The sequence below is a fragment of the Schistocerca cancellata genome, chromosome 5, assembly GCF_023864275.1.
Source record: "Schistocerca cancellata isolate TAMUIC-IGC-003103 chromosome 5, iqSchCanc2.1, whole genome shotgun sequence".
Taxonomy (NCBI): Eukaryota; Metazoa; Arthropoda; class Insecta; order Orthoptera; family Acrididae; genus Schistocerca; species Schistocerca cancellata.
In genome coordinates, this window is record NC_064630.1 from 296,135,996 (window position 1) to 296,155,644 (window position 19,649).

Here is a 19,649-nt window from a genome sequence, read left to right on the forward strand (position 1 = left end):
CGACCGACTTGATATTGCTATCGCCGCTTCTGTTTTCAGTATTTAGCCTACAGGAATATTGTGTTCCTGAATCATTTGGCTGAGTAGTGTTACAATTTCATTGCAGTCATAAATTCTCCAATGTTACGATCTGTAATTTATGTTTTCTATAATTTGTTGCCCTTCTTTATTTATGATTGTTTTCTTCTTGTGTATTATCAATTTAAGCTGGTGCACAAATTTTAGTTTTAAGCTAAACCGACTTTTTCATCCTGTACAGCGTTAAATTGCCTGCTTCTCATTTTTAGTTCCCCTAGATAAATCTTTCTTTGATCTGTAAACCCACGAAGAACACAATCTTTCACGAATATTATTTAGTGATCCACTGATTCTGTAACTTTACAGGTGTGTTCTAAACCGAAAACAGAAAAGTGAAGAAAAAGTAATTTACATTGCGGGACTAACGGTCTGTCTTCCGAACCATTCCGAACGCATATCACGAATTCACTCGAATAATGTTAGTTTCTGTTTTCTACACCCGTGAAACACTCGGAGACTCACCAGCAAGACTTGCTGGATCATAATCGTACAACAAAGAACATTATTTTCATGCTGCAACAATCTGTATCTAGTCATTTTAAAAAAATGTGTAACACAAATGCTGACTTTTGCTGTATTTTATTCACCGACCGGTTTCAGTGAAAGACTACGTTCACGGTAGTCCAAATGTGATTGCCAATCCAACACTAGGTATAATACATCTTACGAAAACACAAAGCACATAGTCAATTTCAAACAGTACAGCTCCAATACAGGCGCTGATCTAGTCCAATAGAATGTACTTAACAGTCTAAGTAAAGTCAACTACAATATTGGAAAGGTGGAAACCTATGTCCTTGAGCATGATCACATTGCTCGGAAGGTAAACAGTTTATCGTGAGAGACCCGTGTTTGCCGGCCGGGGTGGCTGAGCGCTTCTGGGCGCTACAGTCCGGAACCGCGCGACCGCTAAGGTCGCAGGTTCGAATCCTGCCTCGGGTATGGATGTGTGTGATGTCCTTAGGTTAGTTAGGTTTAAGTAGTTCTAAGTTCTAGGGGACTGATGACCTCAGAAGTTAAGTCCCATAGTGCTCAGAGCCATCTGAACCATAGACCCGTGTATAAGAAACAATGCGTGCAAGGGCTTCTGCCATTTCACTCGCCTCTCCGCTGCAGAGGGCCTTCTTTATCCAGGAGTAGTTACTTACTTTTGTCGATATTGTATACTTTTCTGAAGCGATGATAAAGAGCATTAAGTCAGTAATTAGGTTTCTGACATTACCATTACTCTCCCGGGAGACACTACAAAATGAAACGTACCTACATCGTCTGGTGGCTGGGTATACGTCCTCGGAGGATATTGGAGGCTATGCTGGTGATATACGTAACACCATAAGAGGCACCTCAGCCGAAGAACCGTTGATGCAGCAACCATACAAAATAAGATTTATGTATGTGAGAAAGGTGGGGTCTATAGGTCTGACAAACTCAACTTGTCATTGAGAGTAAACTCCGGAAACAATGTCACCTGGCTCAGAAACAGCGAAGTTATGTCCCCTACTACAGCGCCTGTAACGCAATCAGGAATATTTTCAATTACGAAAACACGAAACACAGGTATCTTGTGTGCATTCCAGCGGAGGTAAAGCAGGCAAGCTATGTGGAAACAATCAGGAAGAGAAGACAGCCCAAAAGTATTCCATTGAAACTGGATCGATTTTGGTTAAAGTCGAAACAACTAAAGAACGAATTAAAGAAAGTCATGGTAATCGCACAAATAAGATGAATAAGAAACTTAAGGGAAACAAAAGTGTTGCTCTAGGCATGATAATACACTCCTGGAAATTGAAATAAGAACACCGTGAATTCATTGTCCCAGGAAGGGGAAACTTTGTTGACACATTCCTGGGGTCAGACACATCACATGATCACACTGACAGAACCACAGGCACATAGACACAGGCAACAGAGCATGCACAATGTCGGCACTAGTACAGTGTATATCCACCTTTCGCAGCAATGCAGGCTGCTATTCTCCCATGGAGACGATCGTAGAGATGCTGGATGTAGTCCTGTGGAACGGCTTGCCATGCCATTTCCACCTGGCGCCTCAGTTGGACCAGCGTTCGTGCTGGACGTGCAGACCGCGTGAGACGACGCTTCATCCAGTCCCAAACATGCTCAATGGGGGACAGATCCGGAGATCTTGCTGGCCAGGGTAGTTGACTTACACCTTCTAGAGCACGTTGGGTGGCACGGGATACATGCGGACGTGCATTGTCCTGTTGGAACAGCATGTTCCCTTGCCGGTCTAGGAATGGTAGAACGATGGGTTCGATGACGGTTTGGATGTACCGTGCACTATTCAGTGTCCCCTCGACGATCACCAGTGGTGTACGGCCAGTGTAGGAGATCGCTCCCCACACCATGACGCCGGGTGTTGGCCCTGTGTGCCTCGGTCGTATGCAGTCCTGATTGTGGCGCTCACCTGCACGGCGCCAAACACGCATACGACCATCATTGGCACCAAGGCAGAAGCGACTCTCATCGCTGAAGACAACACGTCTCCATTCGTCCCTCCATTCACGCCTGTCGCAACACCACTGGAGGCGGGCTGCACGATGTTGGGGCGTGAGCGGAAGACGGCCTAACGGTGTGCGGGACCGTAGCCCAGCTTCATGGAGACGGTTGCGAATGGTCCTCGCCGATACCCCAGGAGCAACAGTGTCCCTAATTTGCTAGGATCTGCGTAGGATCCTACGGTCTTGGCGTGCATCCGTGCGTCGCTGCGGTCCGGTCCCAGGTCGACGGGCACGTGCACCTTCCGCCGACCACTGGCGACAACATCGATGTACTGTGGAGACCTCACGCCCCACGTGTTGAGCAATTCGGCGGTACGTCCACCCGGCCTCCCGCATGCCCACTATACGCCCTCGCTCAAAGTCCGTCAACTGCACATACGGTTCACGTCCACGCTGTCGCGGCATGCTACCAGTGTTAAAGACTGCGATGGAGCTCCGTATGCCACGGCAAACTGGCTGACACTGACGGCGGTGGTGCACAAATGCTGCGCAGCTAGCGCCATTCGACGGCCAACACCGCGGTTCCTGGTGTGTCCGCTGTGCCGTGCGTGTGATCATTGCTTGTACAGCCCTCTCGCAGTGTCCGGAGCAAGTATGGTGGGTCTGACACACCGGTGTCAATGTGTTCTTTTTTCCATTTCCAGGAGTGTATGTTGGTGTTGGCGCACGACAGTGAAATCTTTAGTACCCGTAATAAAATTTCACGAGACGAGTGTGGATAGAAGCCGCAAAATAGTAAATCTTTAATGGCACTTAAAAACAGGAAGACGCTCTAAAAATGCACGTGCAGTCACACACACACACACACACACACACACACACACACACACATACGAAACATCTCGCATTTCGTCAAATGAAGGTACAGAAAATAATTAAAATGTATAGCTGATAGCTGATTGCTGGAATACGAGGATGAGCAAGCTACTCTGAACACCCTAGAATCTCCAGCCTAAAAGAATAGCGTCGAGTCCACACACTTCACATTACTTTAAGATCTTTACCACACTCGTATCGTCGTCAGCTGAAATAAACGGCAAATCTATATCTTAACTTGCTTCCGCCCTCATGTCAGGATTACATCAACAACAAGATGATGATATACCCTGGAGTGGCTAAGAAAAGAGTACATGTTGTAGTGTAACTACTTTGGTGCATGACAAGCGGTCATCAAATACAGTAATAAGTTCTTACCCACACGAGTAATTGTGACAGTGAAGTTGAGAACGGATGGAGATAATCTATTAATGTGACTGTAATTTGCAGTTATAAGTGTACGAACACGTCATTCGGCGACTATATGAATTAATAGAGTGTCGCCGAATCTCCAGTTACATCAGGTAGGTACATTGCCACAAGTTTTCACCGTTTCACCCGGGCACTTCTAGGTTATGAAATCGATGACCTCCTCCGTATATAGCCTTGATGCCAGCTGTGACGTCAGTGGTGCTCTGTCCATTGTTAAATAAGGCAATGGCTTCGTCCAGCTCCCGCTGCATCTCGAAATAGCCTTGTCCCGAACTGTCACTGAACTACAAGCTACCGCCTTCACTAATTTTTGTCACCTCTTTTATTACAGGAGCTCGTTGTCTGGCACAGTCTTTATCGAGTGCACTACTGTGTTCGTCGGCAAATCATTTTCTATCACGGCTGGGTATTCGTTGTGTTCGTTGTTTCTTCATATTCCAGTGGTAATAGTAGTCAAATCGTATAACTTGCAAAGTTTCGTTCATATTGATCACATTTTTGAGCCCCTGCGGCAAAGATGATTCAGGAATATAATGAGTATATAAAATTCAAATGTCCTACCAGTGCTATGGAAACTTTCATTCATAAGTGCGTATATTTTTATACAGGGTGATTTTTTCCACCGTGCACAAACTATAGGGACTGATCGATCAGAGGATATGGAACAAAAAAGGTCTAATGAGCTTATGCATTATTTCCATGTTAGACACCTTTAATTCAATCGTACTTTGTTACAGTGAATGCGACCTAATACGCTCTGTACCCTGCAGCCTCAGTCACAGTATGCATGGTTTCCTCCAAGAGGGTGGTAATGTTCCTCATACGTCATGCCCAAGCACCTTCTGGTGCCATAGTCATTGATAATGTTGTGTCCGATTCACTTCTCTCGCTGACTTACCTTCTAGCGGATGCGATACGGCGTTGTACACGTATTCGAAACAAGAGCTTGCCAACATGGTGTTTAGTAACAGAAAGGCAAGTGGCAACGGGCGGCGGGCAGTAAGTTTGTATCAGGCGACCTATCCCCGGCGATAACAACCACAGCATTCAAAGTCTGCAACAATATTTCGCCATTTGTTTGAGAGAGGATCGTTTCAGAAAGCAGGAAATCAGGAAGTATGTACCCGAAATGTTCGTACATCAGACTTGGAGGGAAATTTGTTTAACACTGTGGAAGGTGACCGCCATGTCAGTACCAGGCAGTTGGCCAGCCAGTAGAGAGTAAGCCAGACGACCATGTGGAACATTCTCCATGACAATTTTTACTACCCTTATCAGTTACAGCGTGTGCAGTGCTTACTGGCGACAGACTTTCTACATAAAGAGAAGTTTTTTCTTCACCAGGCAGCCGCGATTCCAGGATTTGTGTCATCCATCCTGTTCACAGATGAGGCCACCTTTACGAGGAGTGTTATCTTCAACTTTCATAAGAGTCATTTATGGGATAGTATGCAGAACCACATTGGTACGGTGACAGAATCATTAGCAACGGTGCAGCCGCAATGTTTGGGCCGGGATAATTGGCGACCGTATTTTGGAACTAGTCTTCCTTCCACGTCGCCTAACAGGCCGGAACTACCGGCGTTTCTTGCGGGTGACTTTGCCTCCACTGCTGGAAGAAGCGAAGTTGATAATTCGAAGGGTTAGGTGGCTGATCCACGATGATCCAGCCCAGCCGTTAACGTCCGTCTCACTTGGTCAATGGATCGGATGAGTGGGCCAATTGCACTGCGTGCTCATTCACTGGATCTCGTGCGATTCCTAGTTATGGGGCCATCTCAAAAGTACCGCGTATGCGGAGCCCGTTCCAGACGTGGAGACACTGGAACAGCAGAACAGCGTATTCACACTGCCTTTGACACTGTTCAGATGCAGCCTGGCCGATGTGAATGTGGGAAACATGCTACGGCAGGTACACCCTTGCGCTGAACCACATGGAAACCATTTTCAACACGCACTGTAACTGTGGCTGCATGGTACAGCGCGTATTAGACATCAGTCTTTGTAGCAATGTATGATCGAACAAATCTTCCCTAGTATGGAAACTATGCATTTCCGGACATAGGTTCATTAGAAATTTAGATACCTAACCTAATTTAAAACCTGATGTTCTCTGCATAATCGTAACTACTTTACCCACACAGCTGGCAAGGGCCACACTGTGGTAACTGGTTGGATTCGTACGATCCTTGCCTGGTTTCCAAGTTTTCCATAAACACCTCACATAATTTATTACTTGATGTTATCTGCACAACTGTAACTGCACTACTAGGTGAACTACGTCCGTCAGTATAGGCTAACCGTTTTGCGTCCATGCATCCACACTTCCAAACCTGGCCTGCTGCCCTGGCAGAACGTTAATGGATTGCACTTGACTCACATACTAGAAGGTAGTAACCAACTTAAAAACATACTACTCCCAACAGCTGTTATTATTAGTCTACAAATAAAGTAAATACTGCTGCAATGTTATTCAGTACACTGTCCTAAGTCACCAATAAAAATAACTGCATTGGTACCTGTTACACACTGCATATGCAAGTGGTCCTTCTCCTACTTTATCCTTCACAGGAGTTACCAGTTGTATTTTTTTCTAGGTGTCTGAAGACTTATTTGATGTATCACTTTATTAGACGGTCAGTCTTCCCCATCATCAAATCACTAAAAAGGAAACACCGGCGCATGGGCTTTTTTATTTTATTTTTTATTATTCATTTACTTTTTAACTCTCGATGAAATTCTGCAGGCGGTTCCTTAAAATCGCGTGCAAAATGAGGCTGTGGTAGTAGTGAAACAGTAATTCCATCAAGGCATGGCACATTCTTTGTTTCGACTAGGCTTAATTGTCTTGAAGAGGAATAGCCAGCTCTAAAAAGGGCAACCATAGGAGTTGGAAAGAAAAACATAGGTGCAAAGAAGATAACTGCAAAAAAATCATGGGTAACAGAAGAAATACTTCAGTCGATCGATGAAAGAAGGAAGTACAAAATTGTTCAGGGAAATTCATGAATACAGAAATACAACTCGCTGAGAAATGAAATAAACAGGATATACAGGAAAGCTAGGACGAAATGACGGGGTGAAAAATCTGAAGAAATCGAAAGAGAAATCATTTTCAGAGGGACTAGCTCAGCATATAGGAAAGCAAAACAACCTTCGGTCAAATTAAAAGTGAGGGTGATAAAATTAAGAGTGCAACGGGGAGTCCACAGTTAAATGTAGAGGAGAGAGCGGATAGATGGAAGGAATACATTTAAGACCTCTACGAGGGGGAAAATTTTTCACATATGATAGAAGAAGGACCGGGAGTCGATTTAGATGATATAGTGGATCCAGTATTAGAATTTAAAAGAGCTATTGAGGAATCAAGATCAAATAAGTCAAAAGGGGTAGATAGCATTCCATCAGAATTTCTAAAATCATTCGGGTGGTGGGGGGGGGGGGGGGGGGAGTGGCAACATAACGACTATGCACATTGGTATGTAGAATGAATGAGTGAGTCTGCCGATATACCATCTGACTTTCGGAAAAATATCATCCACACAATTCCTAAGACTGCAAGAGCTGACAAGTGCTAGAATTGTCACACAATCTGCTTAACAGCTTATGAAGCTACGCTACTGACAAGAGTAATACACAGAAAAATGGAAAAGTAAACTGAAGCTTTAGGAAAAGTAAAGGCACCACAGAGGCAATTCTGCCGTTCCGGTTTATAATGGAAGTAATACTAAGGAAAGAAAGTTCATACGATTTTTCGACCTGGAAAAAGCGTTCGACAATGTCAAATCGTGCAAGAAGTTCGAAATTCTGAGTAAAATAGTGGTAAGCTATAGCGAGAGACGGGAAATATACTATATGTGCAAGAGCGTAGAGGGAATAAGAATAGTGGAGGACCAAGAACGAAGAACTTTGATTGAAAAGGGTGTAAGACAGGGATGTGGTCTGTCGCCCCTACTCTTCAATCTGTACACCGAAGAAGCAATGATGGAAATTAAAAAATGGTTAAGGAGTGGGATTAAAATTCCAGGTGAATGGATATGAATGGTACGATTCTCTGTTGACATTGCTACCCTCAGTGAAAGCGAAGAAGAATTAGATGATCTGCTAAATGGAGTAAATATTTTAATGAATACAGAATATGGATTGAGAGTAAATCGAAAAAAGACAAAAGTAATGAAAAGTAGCACAAGCTTAACATCAGGACTGATGACCACGAAGTCCATGAAGTGAAGGAATCCTACAACCTAGGCAGCAAAACAACCAGAGGCGGGTGGAGCGAGGAGGACATCAAAAGTAGACTTGCACTGGCAAAAATGGTATTCCAGGCCAAGAGAAATCTATTAGTATCAAACATAGGCCTTAATTTGAGGAAGAAATTTCTGAGAATGTACCGTTGGAGCACAGCATTGTATGGTAATGAAACATGGACTATAGCAGTAGTAAGTTCCTATGGGACCAAACTGCTGAGATTATCGGTCCATAGGTCTACACACTACTTAGACTAACTTAGGCTAAGGGCAACACACACACCCATGCCCGAGGGAGGACTTGAACCTCCTACGGGGGGAGCCGCGCAAACCGTGGCAAGGCACCTTAGACCAAGCGGTTTGAATTGTGGAAAAACCGGAAGAGAAGGGAATCGAAGCGTTTCAGAGGTGGTGCTGTAGACGAATGTTGAAAATTAGTGGTGGACTGATAAGATGAGGAATGAGGAGGTTCTGGGTAGAATCGGGGAGGGTAGGAATATGTGGAAAACACTGACAAGGAGAAGTTCCATGATGATAGGACATATGTTAAGATATTAGGGAATGACTTCCGTGGTAATGGAGGGAGCTAGTAGAAGGCAAAAACTATAGACGAAGACATATATTGGAATACATCCAGCAAATAGCTGAGGTGTAAGTAGCAAGTGCTACTATGAGATGATGGGGTTGGCGCAGGAGAGGAACTGGTGGCGGGCCACATCAAACGAGTGGGAAGGCTGATGACTCAAAGAAAAGAAAAAGAGGAAAGGGCCAAAGATATGGTCACGAACGTAGGTGAGGCACTGCAGGCGATGTCGTGCTGTTAACAAAGGAGCTTGCGTGGTTCTTGTGCTGCCACAGCCCGTTAAGGCCAAGTTTAGCCGCACTGTCTTAATGGTTACGTTTTACGTAAGTCTCACGTTGATTTCTGAGGTTATTTTATGCAGTGTTGTGTGTCTGTTAGCACTGACAACTCTACACAGAGGACCTTGCTCTCGGTTGTTAAGTGGAGGCCGTCGGCTGCTGCGTTGTTCATGATAAGAGGTAATGCCCGAAATTTGGTATTCTCGGCACATTCTCGGATGTCAGAATATTGAATTCCCTAACACATGCATATAGCTCCAACAACCATTCTGCGTTTGCAGTCTGTTAGTTCCCGTCGTGCGGCAATAATCGCCTCGGAAACCTTTTCACATGAATCACCTGATTACAAATCACAGCTCCGTGAATGCACTGGCCTTTTATACCTTGTGTACGCGATACTTTAACCAACTGCTTATGTGCATATCGCTATCCCATGATTTTTATCACCTCGTTATATATTTTGAACGCGTCTCCGCGCGATGTCAAAATTACTGACGACGGGAAATTCCGTTTGTGGTTTATAGTGGTATTCTTCCTACATATCACGAATTTCCTTTGAAGATATTATAGTGCGGTCTTTGACTGCCTTTGAAAATGTGCTCACTCTACCTGCTGAGAGCATATTTGAGAGGCAAACCAATTGCCGTAGTAGTTGTTCGTTCAAAACTATTGGATAGAACGGAAGCTTGGTATTTAAAAGAAGCTTTGGAGACGCGTCAATGAAACACTAGTATTTCGTGGAATATGATGGTCAGGAAAGGTAACATTTGGAACGTCTTGCTGTAGAAACGAGGAACATAATAAAAGGACAAATGATATTACATATAGTTTTCACTTATCATTTCCATCACTAATTCTCCTAAGTATCGTCATGCATATGCTGTGAACATGCAGCATAGCACAGTAACTCAATTTTCAAGAAGAACTACTATTTTCCACATTCAATTTAGAATGATATTCTAAAACGAAGATATACTGTAAGATTTGACCAACCGTAGACAGCGCTCTCTCTGCAGAGAGTACTCTGTGTTTAACAATAAGCTTGTAGAATGGAACTGTGTACCGGTAATTCGGCGTTTGCCAAAACCATTGCAACCATCAGCGTAAGAGAAGCTGTCACAGATATTGTGCACCATTTGGACGACATCTTCTGTCGCTGTGGAGGTCCAGCCGTCTGGTCCAGTATGAGTAACAGTCCTGGAACACAAGAAATATCTGTGACAAAACTGCTTGCTAATGATGATTAAAATTTTCAGATCAAGGAAACTATGAGGGCTGCCCTCTGAAAACTTCGTATCATACAGTAATCACATTGAGTCCTGGTACAGTGGTTTAATTGGCCACGGAGGTATTCTTCAACCTTATTCAGTTGAACTACAGCTTTATTCCTAACGACCTCGCTGTTGCTGAGACGTTAAAGTATAACTCCCCTTCATTTTCATTCCGTTTAGGGGTCACTAAAGATGGAGGATTAGCTCGTCTTGGACGAGGTTAGCGAAGGAAATGCCCCTTGTCTTTGGTGAATAAACGGTAATGGCATTCACTTTAAGGGACAGACAGGTAATCTTTCTCCTTCCTACTGCGAATGCTGTGTCTCACAACTGCGCGTCTTCGCCTAGAATTGGCACTGCAGTCTTACTCTAAACACACCTGAGGAATGTCAACATTGGTGAAGTGCAATAAACAATTTAAGCGACACCGTACCTGATCTGTGGGAGAAGTTTGCAATTTTGTACACGAAAGCGCACTAAGAACTCGACTACATATAGATTAGATAATGTCATTGCGTTTTTTGGTATCAATCATGTCACATGACATTCTAGACAAAACGTGTTCTGGGTATGCCATTCCTCTGTAGTACTAACATTCGAGAGCTGACGTTATTCTTTCTGCAGATGACTGCGTCTAAGACGACCGACATTACTATTGTCTGGTTGAACACTGATAGAAAACGATGCCAGTAGTTGTGATTGTCCACGAAATGACTTCTGTTGGAACCTTTTTATCCTTGTCTTTCTCCAACCATTTACTGGCACAATAAAAAAACTTACAAGAGGATACCAGGATCCTGTACTGAGTGTATTCAGGAGGATGAAAATGATATGTTGATATTTATTCGTAAAACAATTTGAGCACCATTGCTAGAATATTAATTTTCATTTTACCTTTCTTCTTACAACATCTGTGGTGTTACACCCGTAGTTAACTTGGATATTTAGTCTAGTAAGTTTTGGATGTTCAGACTAATAATTAGGAGGCCATACATGACTTATTCATGAGAGGTATTGAACACCCAAAATACTGTACACATCTTCATCTTTGGTTGCTCTAAATACGACGTAAAACATATAAAAAAGTAAACCAGCATGATTTATGTTGGAACGTGTTTGTTCTTTTCTTGCTCCAAACACTTACTGGAGCAATAAAAATTTTCAAGGGAAATAACAGGATACCCGCACTGGGTCTTCACAGGAGGATGACGTCATCAGGAAAAACAAACTGAATGTTGTACCAGTCTGACCGTGGAACGTTACATCCTTTAATCTGGCAAGTAGTATAATGTATCATGTTTCTCTTCATGAGTTTCCGTCAACCAGAATTATTAGTGATGGCGCGGCAGTGATCTTTCGCGCACCGCCAACTTGTTCACATTGTTATCATCTTTGATTCGCATTGATTGTAATGAATAAAGATGAAATTTCTTCCGGGGTCTGTAAAAATCATCGAACAACCAAGTGCGAAAAACACTGAAGCGCCAAAGAGAATGGTGTAGGCATGCGTATTCAAGTACAGAGATATGTAAACAGGCAGAATACGGCGCTGCGTTCGGCAACGCCAATGTAAGACAAGTGACTGGCGCAGTTTTTAGATTGGTTACTGCTGCTGCAATGGCAGCTTATCAGGATTTAAGTAAGTTTGAACTTGTTGTTATAATCGGTGCACGAGCGATGGACACAGCACCTCCGAGGTAGCGATAGAGGTGGTGGTGGTGGTGGTTAGTGTTGAACGTCCCGTCGACAACGAGGTCATTAGAGACGGAGCGCAAGCTCGGGTTAGGGAAGGATTGGGAAGGAAATCGGCCGTGCCCTTTCAAAGGAACCATCCCAGCATTTGCCTGAAACGATTTAGGGAAATCACGGAAAACCTAAATCAGGATGGCCGGAGACGGGATTGAACCGTCGTCCTCCCGAATGCGAGTCCAGTGTGCTAACCACTGCGCCACCTCGCTCGGTGGTAGCGATAGAGTGGGGATTTTCTCCTACAATAATTTCACGAGTGTGCCGTGAATATCAGGAATCCGGTAAAACATCAAATCTCCAACATCGATGCGGCCGGAGAAAGATCCTGCAAGAACGGGATGAACGATGACTGAAGAGAATCGTTGAACGTGACAGAAGTCCAACCCTTCCGCAAATTGCTGCAGATTTAAATGCTGGGCCATCAACAAGTGTCAGTGTGAGAACCATTCAACGAAACACCATTGAATGGGCTTTCGGAGCCGAAAGCTCAGTCGTGTTGATGACTGCACGACACAAAGCTTTACGCTTCGCCTGAGCCCGCCAACACCGACATTGGACTGTTGATGACTGGAAACATGTTGCTCCGTCGGACGAGTCACATTTCAGATTGTATCGAGCGGATGGACGTCCCTGCTTGACGGCAGGGGACTGTTCATGCAGATGGAGGCTCGGTAATGGAGTGGAGCATGTGCAGTTGGAGTAATATGAGGCCTTTGATACGTCTAGATACTACTCTGACAAGTGACACGTACGTAAGCATCCTGTCTGATCACCTGAATCCATTCATTGTGAATTCCGATGGACTTGAGCAATCCAGCAGGACAAAGGGACGCCATACTCGTCCAGAATTGCTACTGAGTGGCTCCAGGAACACTCTCCTGGGTTTAAACACTTCCGCCGCCCTCCAAACTACCCAGATATGAAATTTATTGAGCATATCAGGAATGCCTTGCAACGAGCTGTTTAAAGGGGATGTCCACCTCCTCGTATCTTACGGATGCATGGACAGACCTGCAGGATTCATGGTGTCAGTTCCCTTTAGCATTACTTCAGACCTTAGTCGAGTCCTCCCACGTCCTGTTGCGGCACTTCTGCGTGCTCGCTGGGGCCCTACATGATGTTAGGCAGGTGTGCCAGTTTCTTTGGCTCTTCAGGGTGTATTCTGGCTTGAGTATGTCATTCGCGAATTATAATTAACTGTGTAACTGTGTGATATATGATTCAGGAGTAATAATTGTCTCGCTTGACAAACATGGCGAGGCTTAAAATAACTTTGAACTATCATATTATAATTAACAGCTGAGAATAAGTGGGATTTACAATCTTGTCATGAAGTTTTTGCATGGCGTAATAGCAGTTTAAGACAAGCACTAGAACCTGACTTCGCTGACGAGTAGTTCCTACAACTTTCGACAAATTACGCCGATGGTGAATGTCTAATTGGCTCACTTTGCACATGGCACAGCTACTTACCAGCCATCGACTCGGACTTTAAAGGTACATTCCGACATAATTACTTGATGTTGACTATAACAACGAAAACAAACAAACAACCAAAAAATATTATTAGGTTGGAAAATTATAGTACGTTAGAGAATTTAAAACTAGAAATGAGTAGCTTGAAAGTAGACACAATGGGAAATAGTAAAGTGTTGTGACTAAAAGAACGAAACTTCTGTTCAGGTGTTTAAAGGGTTGTCAACACAGAATCAGATATGAGTAATATAGGAGTAGGCTTGACAATGAATAAGGAAAGAGGAATGAAAATGTGCTATTAGGAACAGCATAGGGAACGTATTACTGTAGACGAGATAGATCCAAAGCTAACAATCAAAACAATAGTACATGTTTACATGTTCTGTAGACGAAGAACGGGTGAAAGAACGCTACATGAGCTAAAATTAATTATTTAGGTCGCTAGTAAAAACACAAATTTAATTGAGATAGGGAATTAAAATTCGATAGCAAAAAAAGGAAGAGAATTAAAATCGGTAGGGGAATATGGACTGTGAGAAGGGAATGAAAGGGGGAGGAGCATCGTAATTATTTTGCACAGAGCACAATTTTGATTACTGCTACAACTTGGTTTAAGAATCATGATAGAAGGTTGTATACATGAAAGATGTTGGAGACACTGAAAAGCTGAAGACAGTTTATATAATCGTAAGATGCAGGATTCGAAACCGGATTTTAAACTGCAAAACATTTCAAGGGGTGAAGTGTAATCTGACCACACCTTTTTTGCTATGAACTGCTGATAAAAACTGAACACATTGCACATAGGTGATAAATTAAGGAGATGGGACCTACGTAAAGAACCACAGTTTGTTTAAAGTTTCGAAGTGAGCATTAGACAATGATTGCTGAAACAGCAGAAAGAAACAAAATTGTAGTTGAATGGCCCGCCGCTGTGGCCGAGCGGTTCTAGGCGCTTCAGTCTGGAACCGCGTGACCGCTACGGTCGCGGGTTCGAATTCTGCCTAGGGCATGGATGTGTATGATGTCCTTAGGTTGGTTAGGTTTAAGAAATTCTAAGTTCTAGGGACTGATGACCTCAGATGTTAAGTCCCATAGTGCTCAGAGCCATTTAAACCATTTGAAGGTGAATGGACAGCTTTGAGAGATGGAATATTTAAGATAGCAGAGAAACTACTGGGAAAAGAACCAAGGCTGAGTAGAAATACTTCGGTGCCATATGAGATATTCTATTCAGTGGACTAAAGGAGAAGTTATATAAATGGAACACAAACGTCTAAAAGATAGGACGACGGAATGATAAACGGTAAAACAGGAAAGCTGCATAAGCATACACGGTTCTGGGTAATGTGAATTCCACCCGTAGGAAATTTAAAGAAACCTCGGAAGAAAAGGGATGCACTAGTCCTTACTATGCAGGAATACTTTTTATTTGTTTTTGGTTGTGTACACCTATAAAATCAATCAAATTGTCATCCCAAAGCCTCCTGAACGTACAATACACGTTCTGACGTAGATAAGCAGATCATTCAACACCTAGTTGATGGATGACTATATCGATAATGTGCAATACGAAAAATTTTCTACAACACAACCTTTTAAGTAGGATTGTATCCTAGCACCTCGTCAATGACGCGACTATTTGAAGGAAAAATAGATTCGGACAGCACAAATGGCGAAGTAAAACGGCAGTCTTCCCTTCAGTAAACCAAAACACGTATGACAGGACGACGTATTTAACTCCATTACAAAGCGATTTCAGTGCCTTACGCACTGGTTCAGCTCATCTATGAAGAGGCCCTACTGCATCACCTGAGGCCAAATTCATCTAAACTTTAGTTGAGCATAAACTTCTGTGTCAATGAGTACTCAATCCAAACGCCACATGGAAAATTCGTTACCATTATAATTGCCTCTGACAGCAGTACCGTTATCTGCGAAGCTGTAAATGAGAGGAATGATCGCAACATCAAGTCTGTTCATTTTGGGATGCTCAGCTGTGGGAAATAATACGACTGACACAATCAACGTAGCCGATGCTACGTAAATTATAAAATTTAATACATGTGAGTACGTTCCTGGGAAATAAAATAGATGCGTTCATCAGTGCATGACACTGTGTAGGTATGTCACTTGCCGTAAGCATTGATTTCGGTTCTGCGTTAATGATCAATAGAACTGGTGGTCTCTGCATAGAGGCGATATCCACTGTTACTCACCAGGCACCGCAACATGGACACTGCCTTTCACTCCACAAGAGTCAAGCCACTCGATGGTTACACAGGCCAACGAAAAATTTTTTTGAAAAACTTTTTTTACGTTGATAGCTTACCTTTATAGATTTTCATGAGCTGAATCCAAATCTAGCCTTAATTTTTTTTTTTGTATTCATCCACATTTTTCGAGCAAAATGCTTTTTATTGTATAGTATAAAGATCCTACGCTATATGGTAATCGGGGAATTTAATGAAACGCTTTGTTACAACATAACTATGGTTTGTATTCACAGTAAGCTACTTAAAACAATATGTGTTAAAAGAGATATCACTTGTCAGCTGGAATTGGTTTGTATTTTCTTTCTCTTTGTTCTTTGAAGTTTCTTGTGTAGCTTTTTTTACGATGAGTCGCTTGCTGAACTTCTCGGTGAAGTGACCATCGGTAGTCCCCCATCATGTTGGTGTTCCGGCGGCCTTGGTAGCGTATTTCCATCAATTTAATGTCCTGGTGAAAACTCTCTCCTTGCTCCTCACTAACATCTCCCATATTGTCCGGGAAGTAATCAAGCGAGTGTTTAAAAAGTGAACTTTCAGGCTCATTAAACTTCCTAAAGTTCTTTAACATTGTAACTATAGTAGGAACATATTCTGGCTCTTTTTCATGTCCTAAGAACTTTGTAACGACTTGATTGATTGATACCCATGCTCCTTTCTCATTTAAGATCATAGTGGATTCAAAGTTAACATCAAACATCAATTTTCTAATGTGAGGTCCGACAAAGACGCCTTCTTTCAGTTTAGCTTCTGAAAGGTGTGGAAACTTTTGGCAGAGATACTTAGAACATGGTCCATCTTTACGCAAAGCCTTTACAAACTGTTTCATTAGGCCTAATTTTATATGTAGAGGTGCTAGGAGTACGTTTTTTGGATCTACAAGGTTTGTGCGTAGAATTCTCTTCTCACCAGGTTTTAAAGACTCCCTCACAGGCCAGTTCTTTCTGCACAAGTGTTGATCCCGAACCGTAGTGTCCCATTCACACAAGAAACATAGAACTTTCGTAAAGCCACTTTGCTGACTAAGGAGCATGCATGTTACTTTTAGATTGCCGCATATCATCCAACCATGAGCAGAACAGCCTGTTTTATTTAGCACTATCTCTAAGTTTTCATAGCTTCCTCTCATGTCTACAGAATGTAAAGCAGATATAGATGCATACATGTTACCATAGTGTAATAAAATAGACTTTAAACTAGTTTTGGATGAATAAATAAATAGTCTCCAGTCTTCCTTTTTGTATTCAATACCAAACTCATTCATGAGAATGGGAACGTCTGAGCAGTACACTAAATCGCCTTCTTGTTGAATAAACTTGGAAAATTGCTCCTCTCTCTTTCTACACATGTATATACTGGTTCCAACTGCCAATAAGTTCTTTTCTTTTAATCTAGAGCCAAGCAATTCAGCTTTTTCTTTCGTTAAGCCCAGATCCCAAACCAAATCGTTAAGCTCGGTCTGAATAAACAATTTGGGCTCTAGACTTTCAGTATTACAATGGAATTCTTCATCATATGGTTCGTCTAAATCATACTTGTGCTGGAATAGAATTTAAATCATCTGGTGGTTCAGGTGCCGGCAAATCTACGCCATGCCCTACTGGTCGGATGGCGGGAGGTTAGGATACTTTATTACCTTGCTGTTTTTCGAATCATGACCAGTGATATCAGCACTATAAAAGCAGCAGCCATCAGAATGGTTTCTTGGCCCCCTCCATATCACAGGAACAGCAAATCTAATGGCTTTTTCCTCCTTTTCGGACCGTTTTCTCAGATCTTCAACACACATACAACATACCTTATGAGGCGCTTAAGATTTATCTTGATCACCAAGTTTAGATCCCAAGTATGATAGATAAACTTTTTCACAAAGTCTGTAATGTTTATTTGGTGTTTTTAATCACAAATTCGCCACAAGTATAGCAAAAATTGTCAGCAGAGATTTTACAACCACGATTAGACATTGTACTGAGCACATGTACAGGAAACAAGAAAGTGAGATTAGGTTGATAGTAAACAAAACACCGTCTGGTAACACAAAAATAGAATCGACCTTTTTTGCGAGCAAATGTTTTTCAGCAGTGCTACCGATGTCATCTACATTCATTATACCTCCTTTTTAAATTATTTTAACTACATAAAATTTAGACTTAGGTGTAAAATGTGAAGAAATGGTGGATGATACAGTTTTTAAGTATCATTTTAGGATTTCCCACACTAAAAACATAAGAATAAAGTATTTTCAGCAAAAAAGTTTTTCCATCGTTGGCCAGTGTTATCCAATAAATGCTCACGTCTTTAGCAACAGCATTCGAAAAATGCGTAATCCATCGCACATGGTTCTCATAAGAGAAAAGATTTATTATTGTTTTACGTGATTCTGATTAATCTGCAAAATAATGGTGCTAATCATGTTGCAACAAGTGTAACTCACTGCTTCGTCGTGCCAGAATTCACAGCTTTGCAAGAACATTTTACCCTTACCTAGTGCGCCTTGAATATGTAGATAGCAAAAATGATTCACGCTATGCCTCAAAGATGAATTATTCTTCGTATGTCCGTCTGCTTACATTAAACGATACATGTGAGTCAAATGAAAGTGGTACAGGTGGTAAAAAAGTAAGTAAACAATTTATTGTTTCAAAATAAATCGCCAAACTCAAACAAGGCGATCAGTGCCTTCATGGAAAAATGTTTGTGGTTGCCTAAGGGACCATGATAGTACCCAGGCGTGCACTCTTCGTCCGAAGAAAATTGACGACCACGAATGCATTTCTTCAGGGCTCTAAAACCATATAAATTGTATGGAGAGAGACCGGATTGTAGGGAGGATGCGTAAGAGCTCCCCAGGAACACTTTGCACCACAGGCGATTAAACATGGCAGCTAGCGGGCTCGCCCACAAGATGTAATGTTGTTTCGAGTATGATACACACGTTTTGCTTTGAAGCTAAGCGATTGACACAGTTTTGGAGCCCTCAAAAAAGGTATTCTTGCCCGTCGATTTGCTTCGGAGGAACAGGTGCAGGTTAAGGTACAATCACAGTGATATTGGCAACCAAAAACATTTTTTTCATGAAGGCACTGACCGTCTTCTCTCACAGTGGGATTAATGTACACACATAAAAAATGTTTTTCATCACCCCGGTTCCCAGAACTCCTGAAGATAGACGTTGACTGTGCATGTTGTACCACAGACACAGTCCCTTTTACTGTTCAGAGATGTCACTAATTCAGCTCAAAGATGTAACAACGATCCACGAACAGTGTCTGTTAGACGGAGGGGGCTCCAACAGCCGATCAGTTCTAGTCATTCCACCAGGAAGGAGGTATACGGCTCGTGTTGTCTACAGTTCAACAATGCCTAGACGGTCAATACCGCGGCTCGATCGAGACCGCATTGTTACTTTGTTCCAGGAAGCGCTCTCAACAACGGAAGTGTCCAGGCGTCTCGCAGTGAACCAAAGCGATGTTGTTCGGACATGGAGGAGATATAGAGAGACAGGAAATATCGATGACATGTTTCGCTCAGGCCGCCCAAGGGCTACTAATGCTGTGAATGACCGCTACCTACTGATTCTGGCTCAGAGGAACCCTGACAGAAACGTCACCATGGTGAATAATGCTTTTTGTGTAGCCATAGGACGTCGAGTTACGACTCAAACTGTCCGCAACAGGCTGCATGATGCGCAACTTCACTCCCGACGTCCATGGCGAGGTCCATCTTTGCAACTACGACACCATGCAACGCGGTACAATGGGCCCAACAACATGCCGAATGAACCGCTCAGGATTGGCGTCAGTTCTCTTCGCCGATGAGTGTCGCATATACCTATATACCTTCAACAAGACAATCGCCGGAGACGTGTTTGGAGGCAATCCGGTCAGGCTGAACGCCTTAGACACACTGTTCAGGAAGTGGAGGTTC

The 19,649-nt window shown here is 42.8% G+C and overlaps 1 protein-coding gene across 1 annotated transcript in view; it reads right to left on the reverse strand.

Annotated features, from left to right (window-relative positions):
• LOC126188139 (uncharacterized) overlaps positions 1 to 19,649 on the reverse strand; it is a 102,123-nt gene that overhangs the window by 57,196 nt on the left and 25,278 nt on the right. The window contains exon 2 of the mRNA XM_049929629.1: positions 10,020 to 10,153. Within this exon, the coding sequence (XP_049785586.1) occupies positions 10,020 to 10,103 (84 nt within the window). The 5' untranslated portion in view covers positions 10,104 to 10,153. The remainder of the gene's footprint in view (positions 1 to 10,019; positions 10,154 to 19,649) is intronic.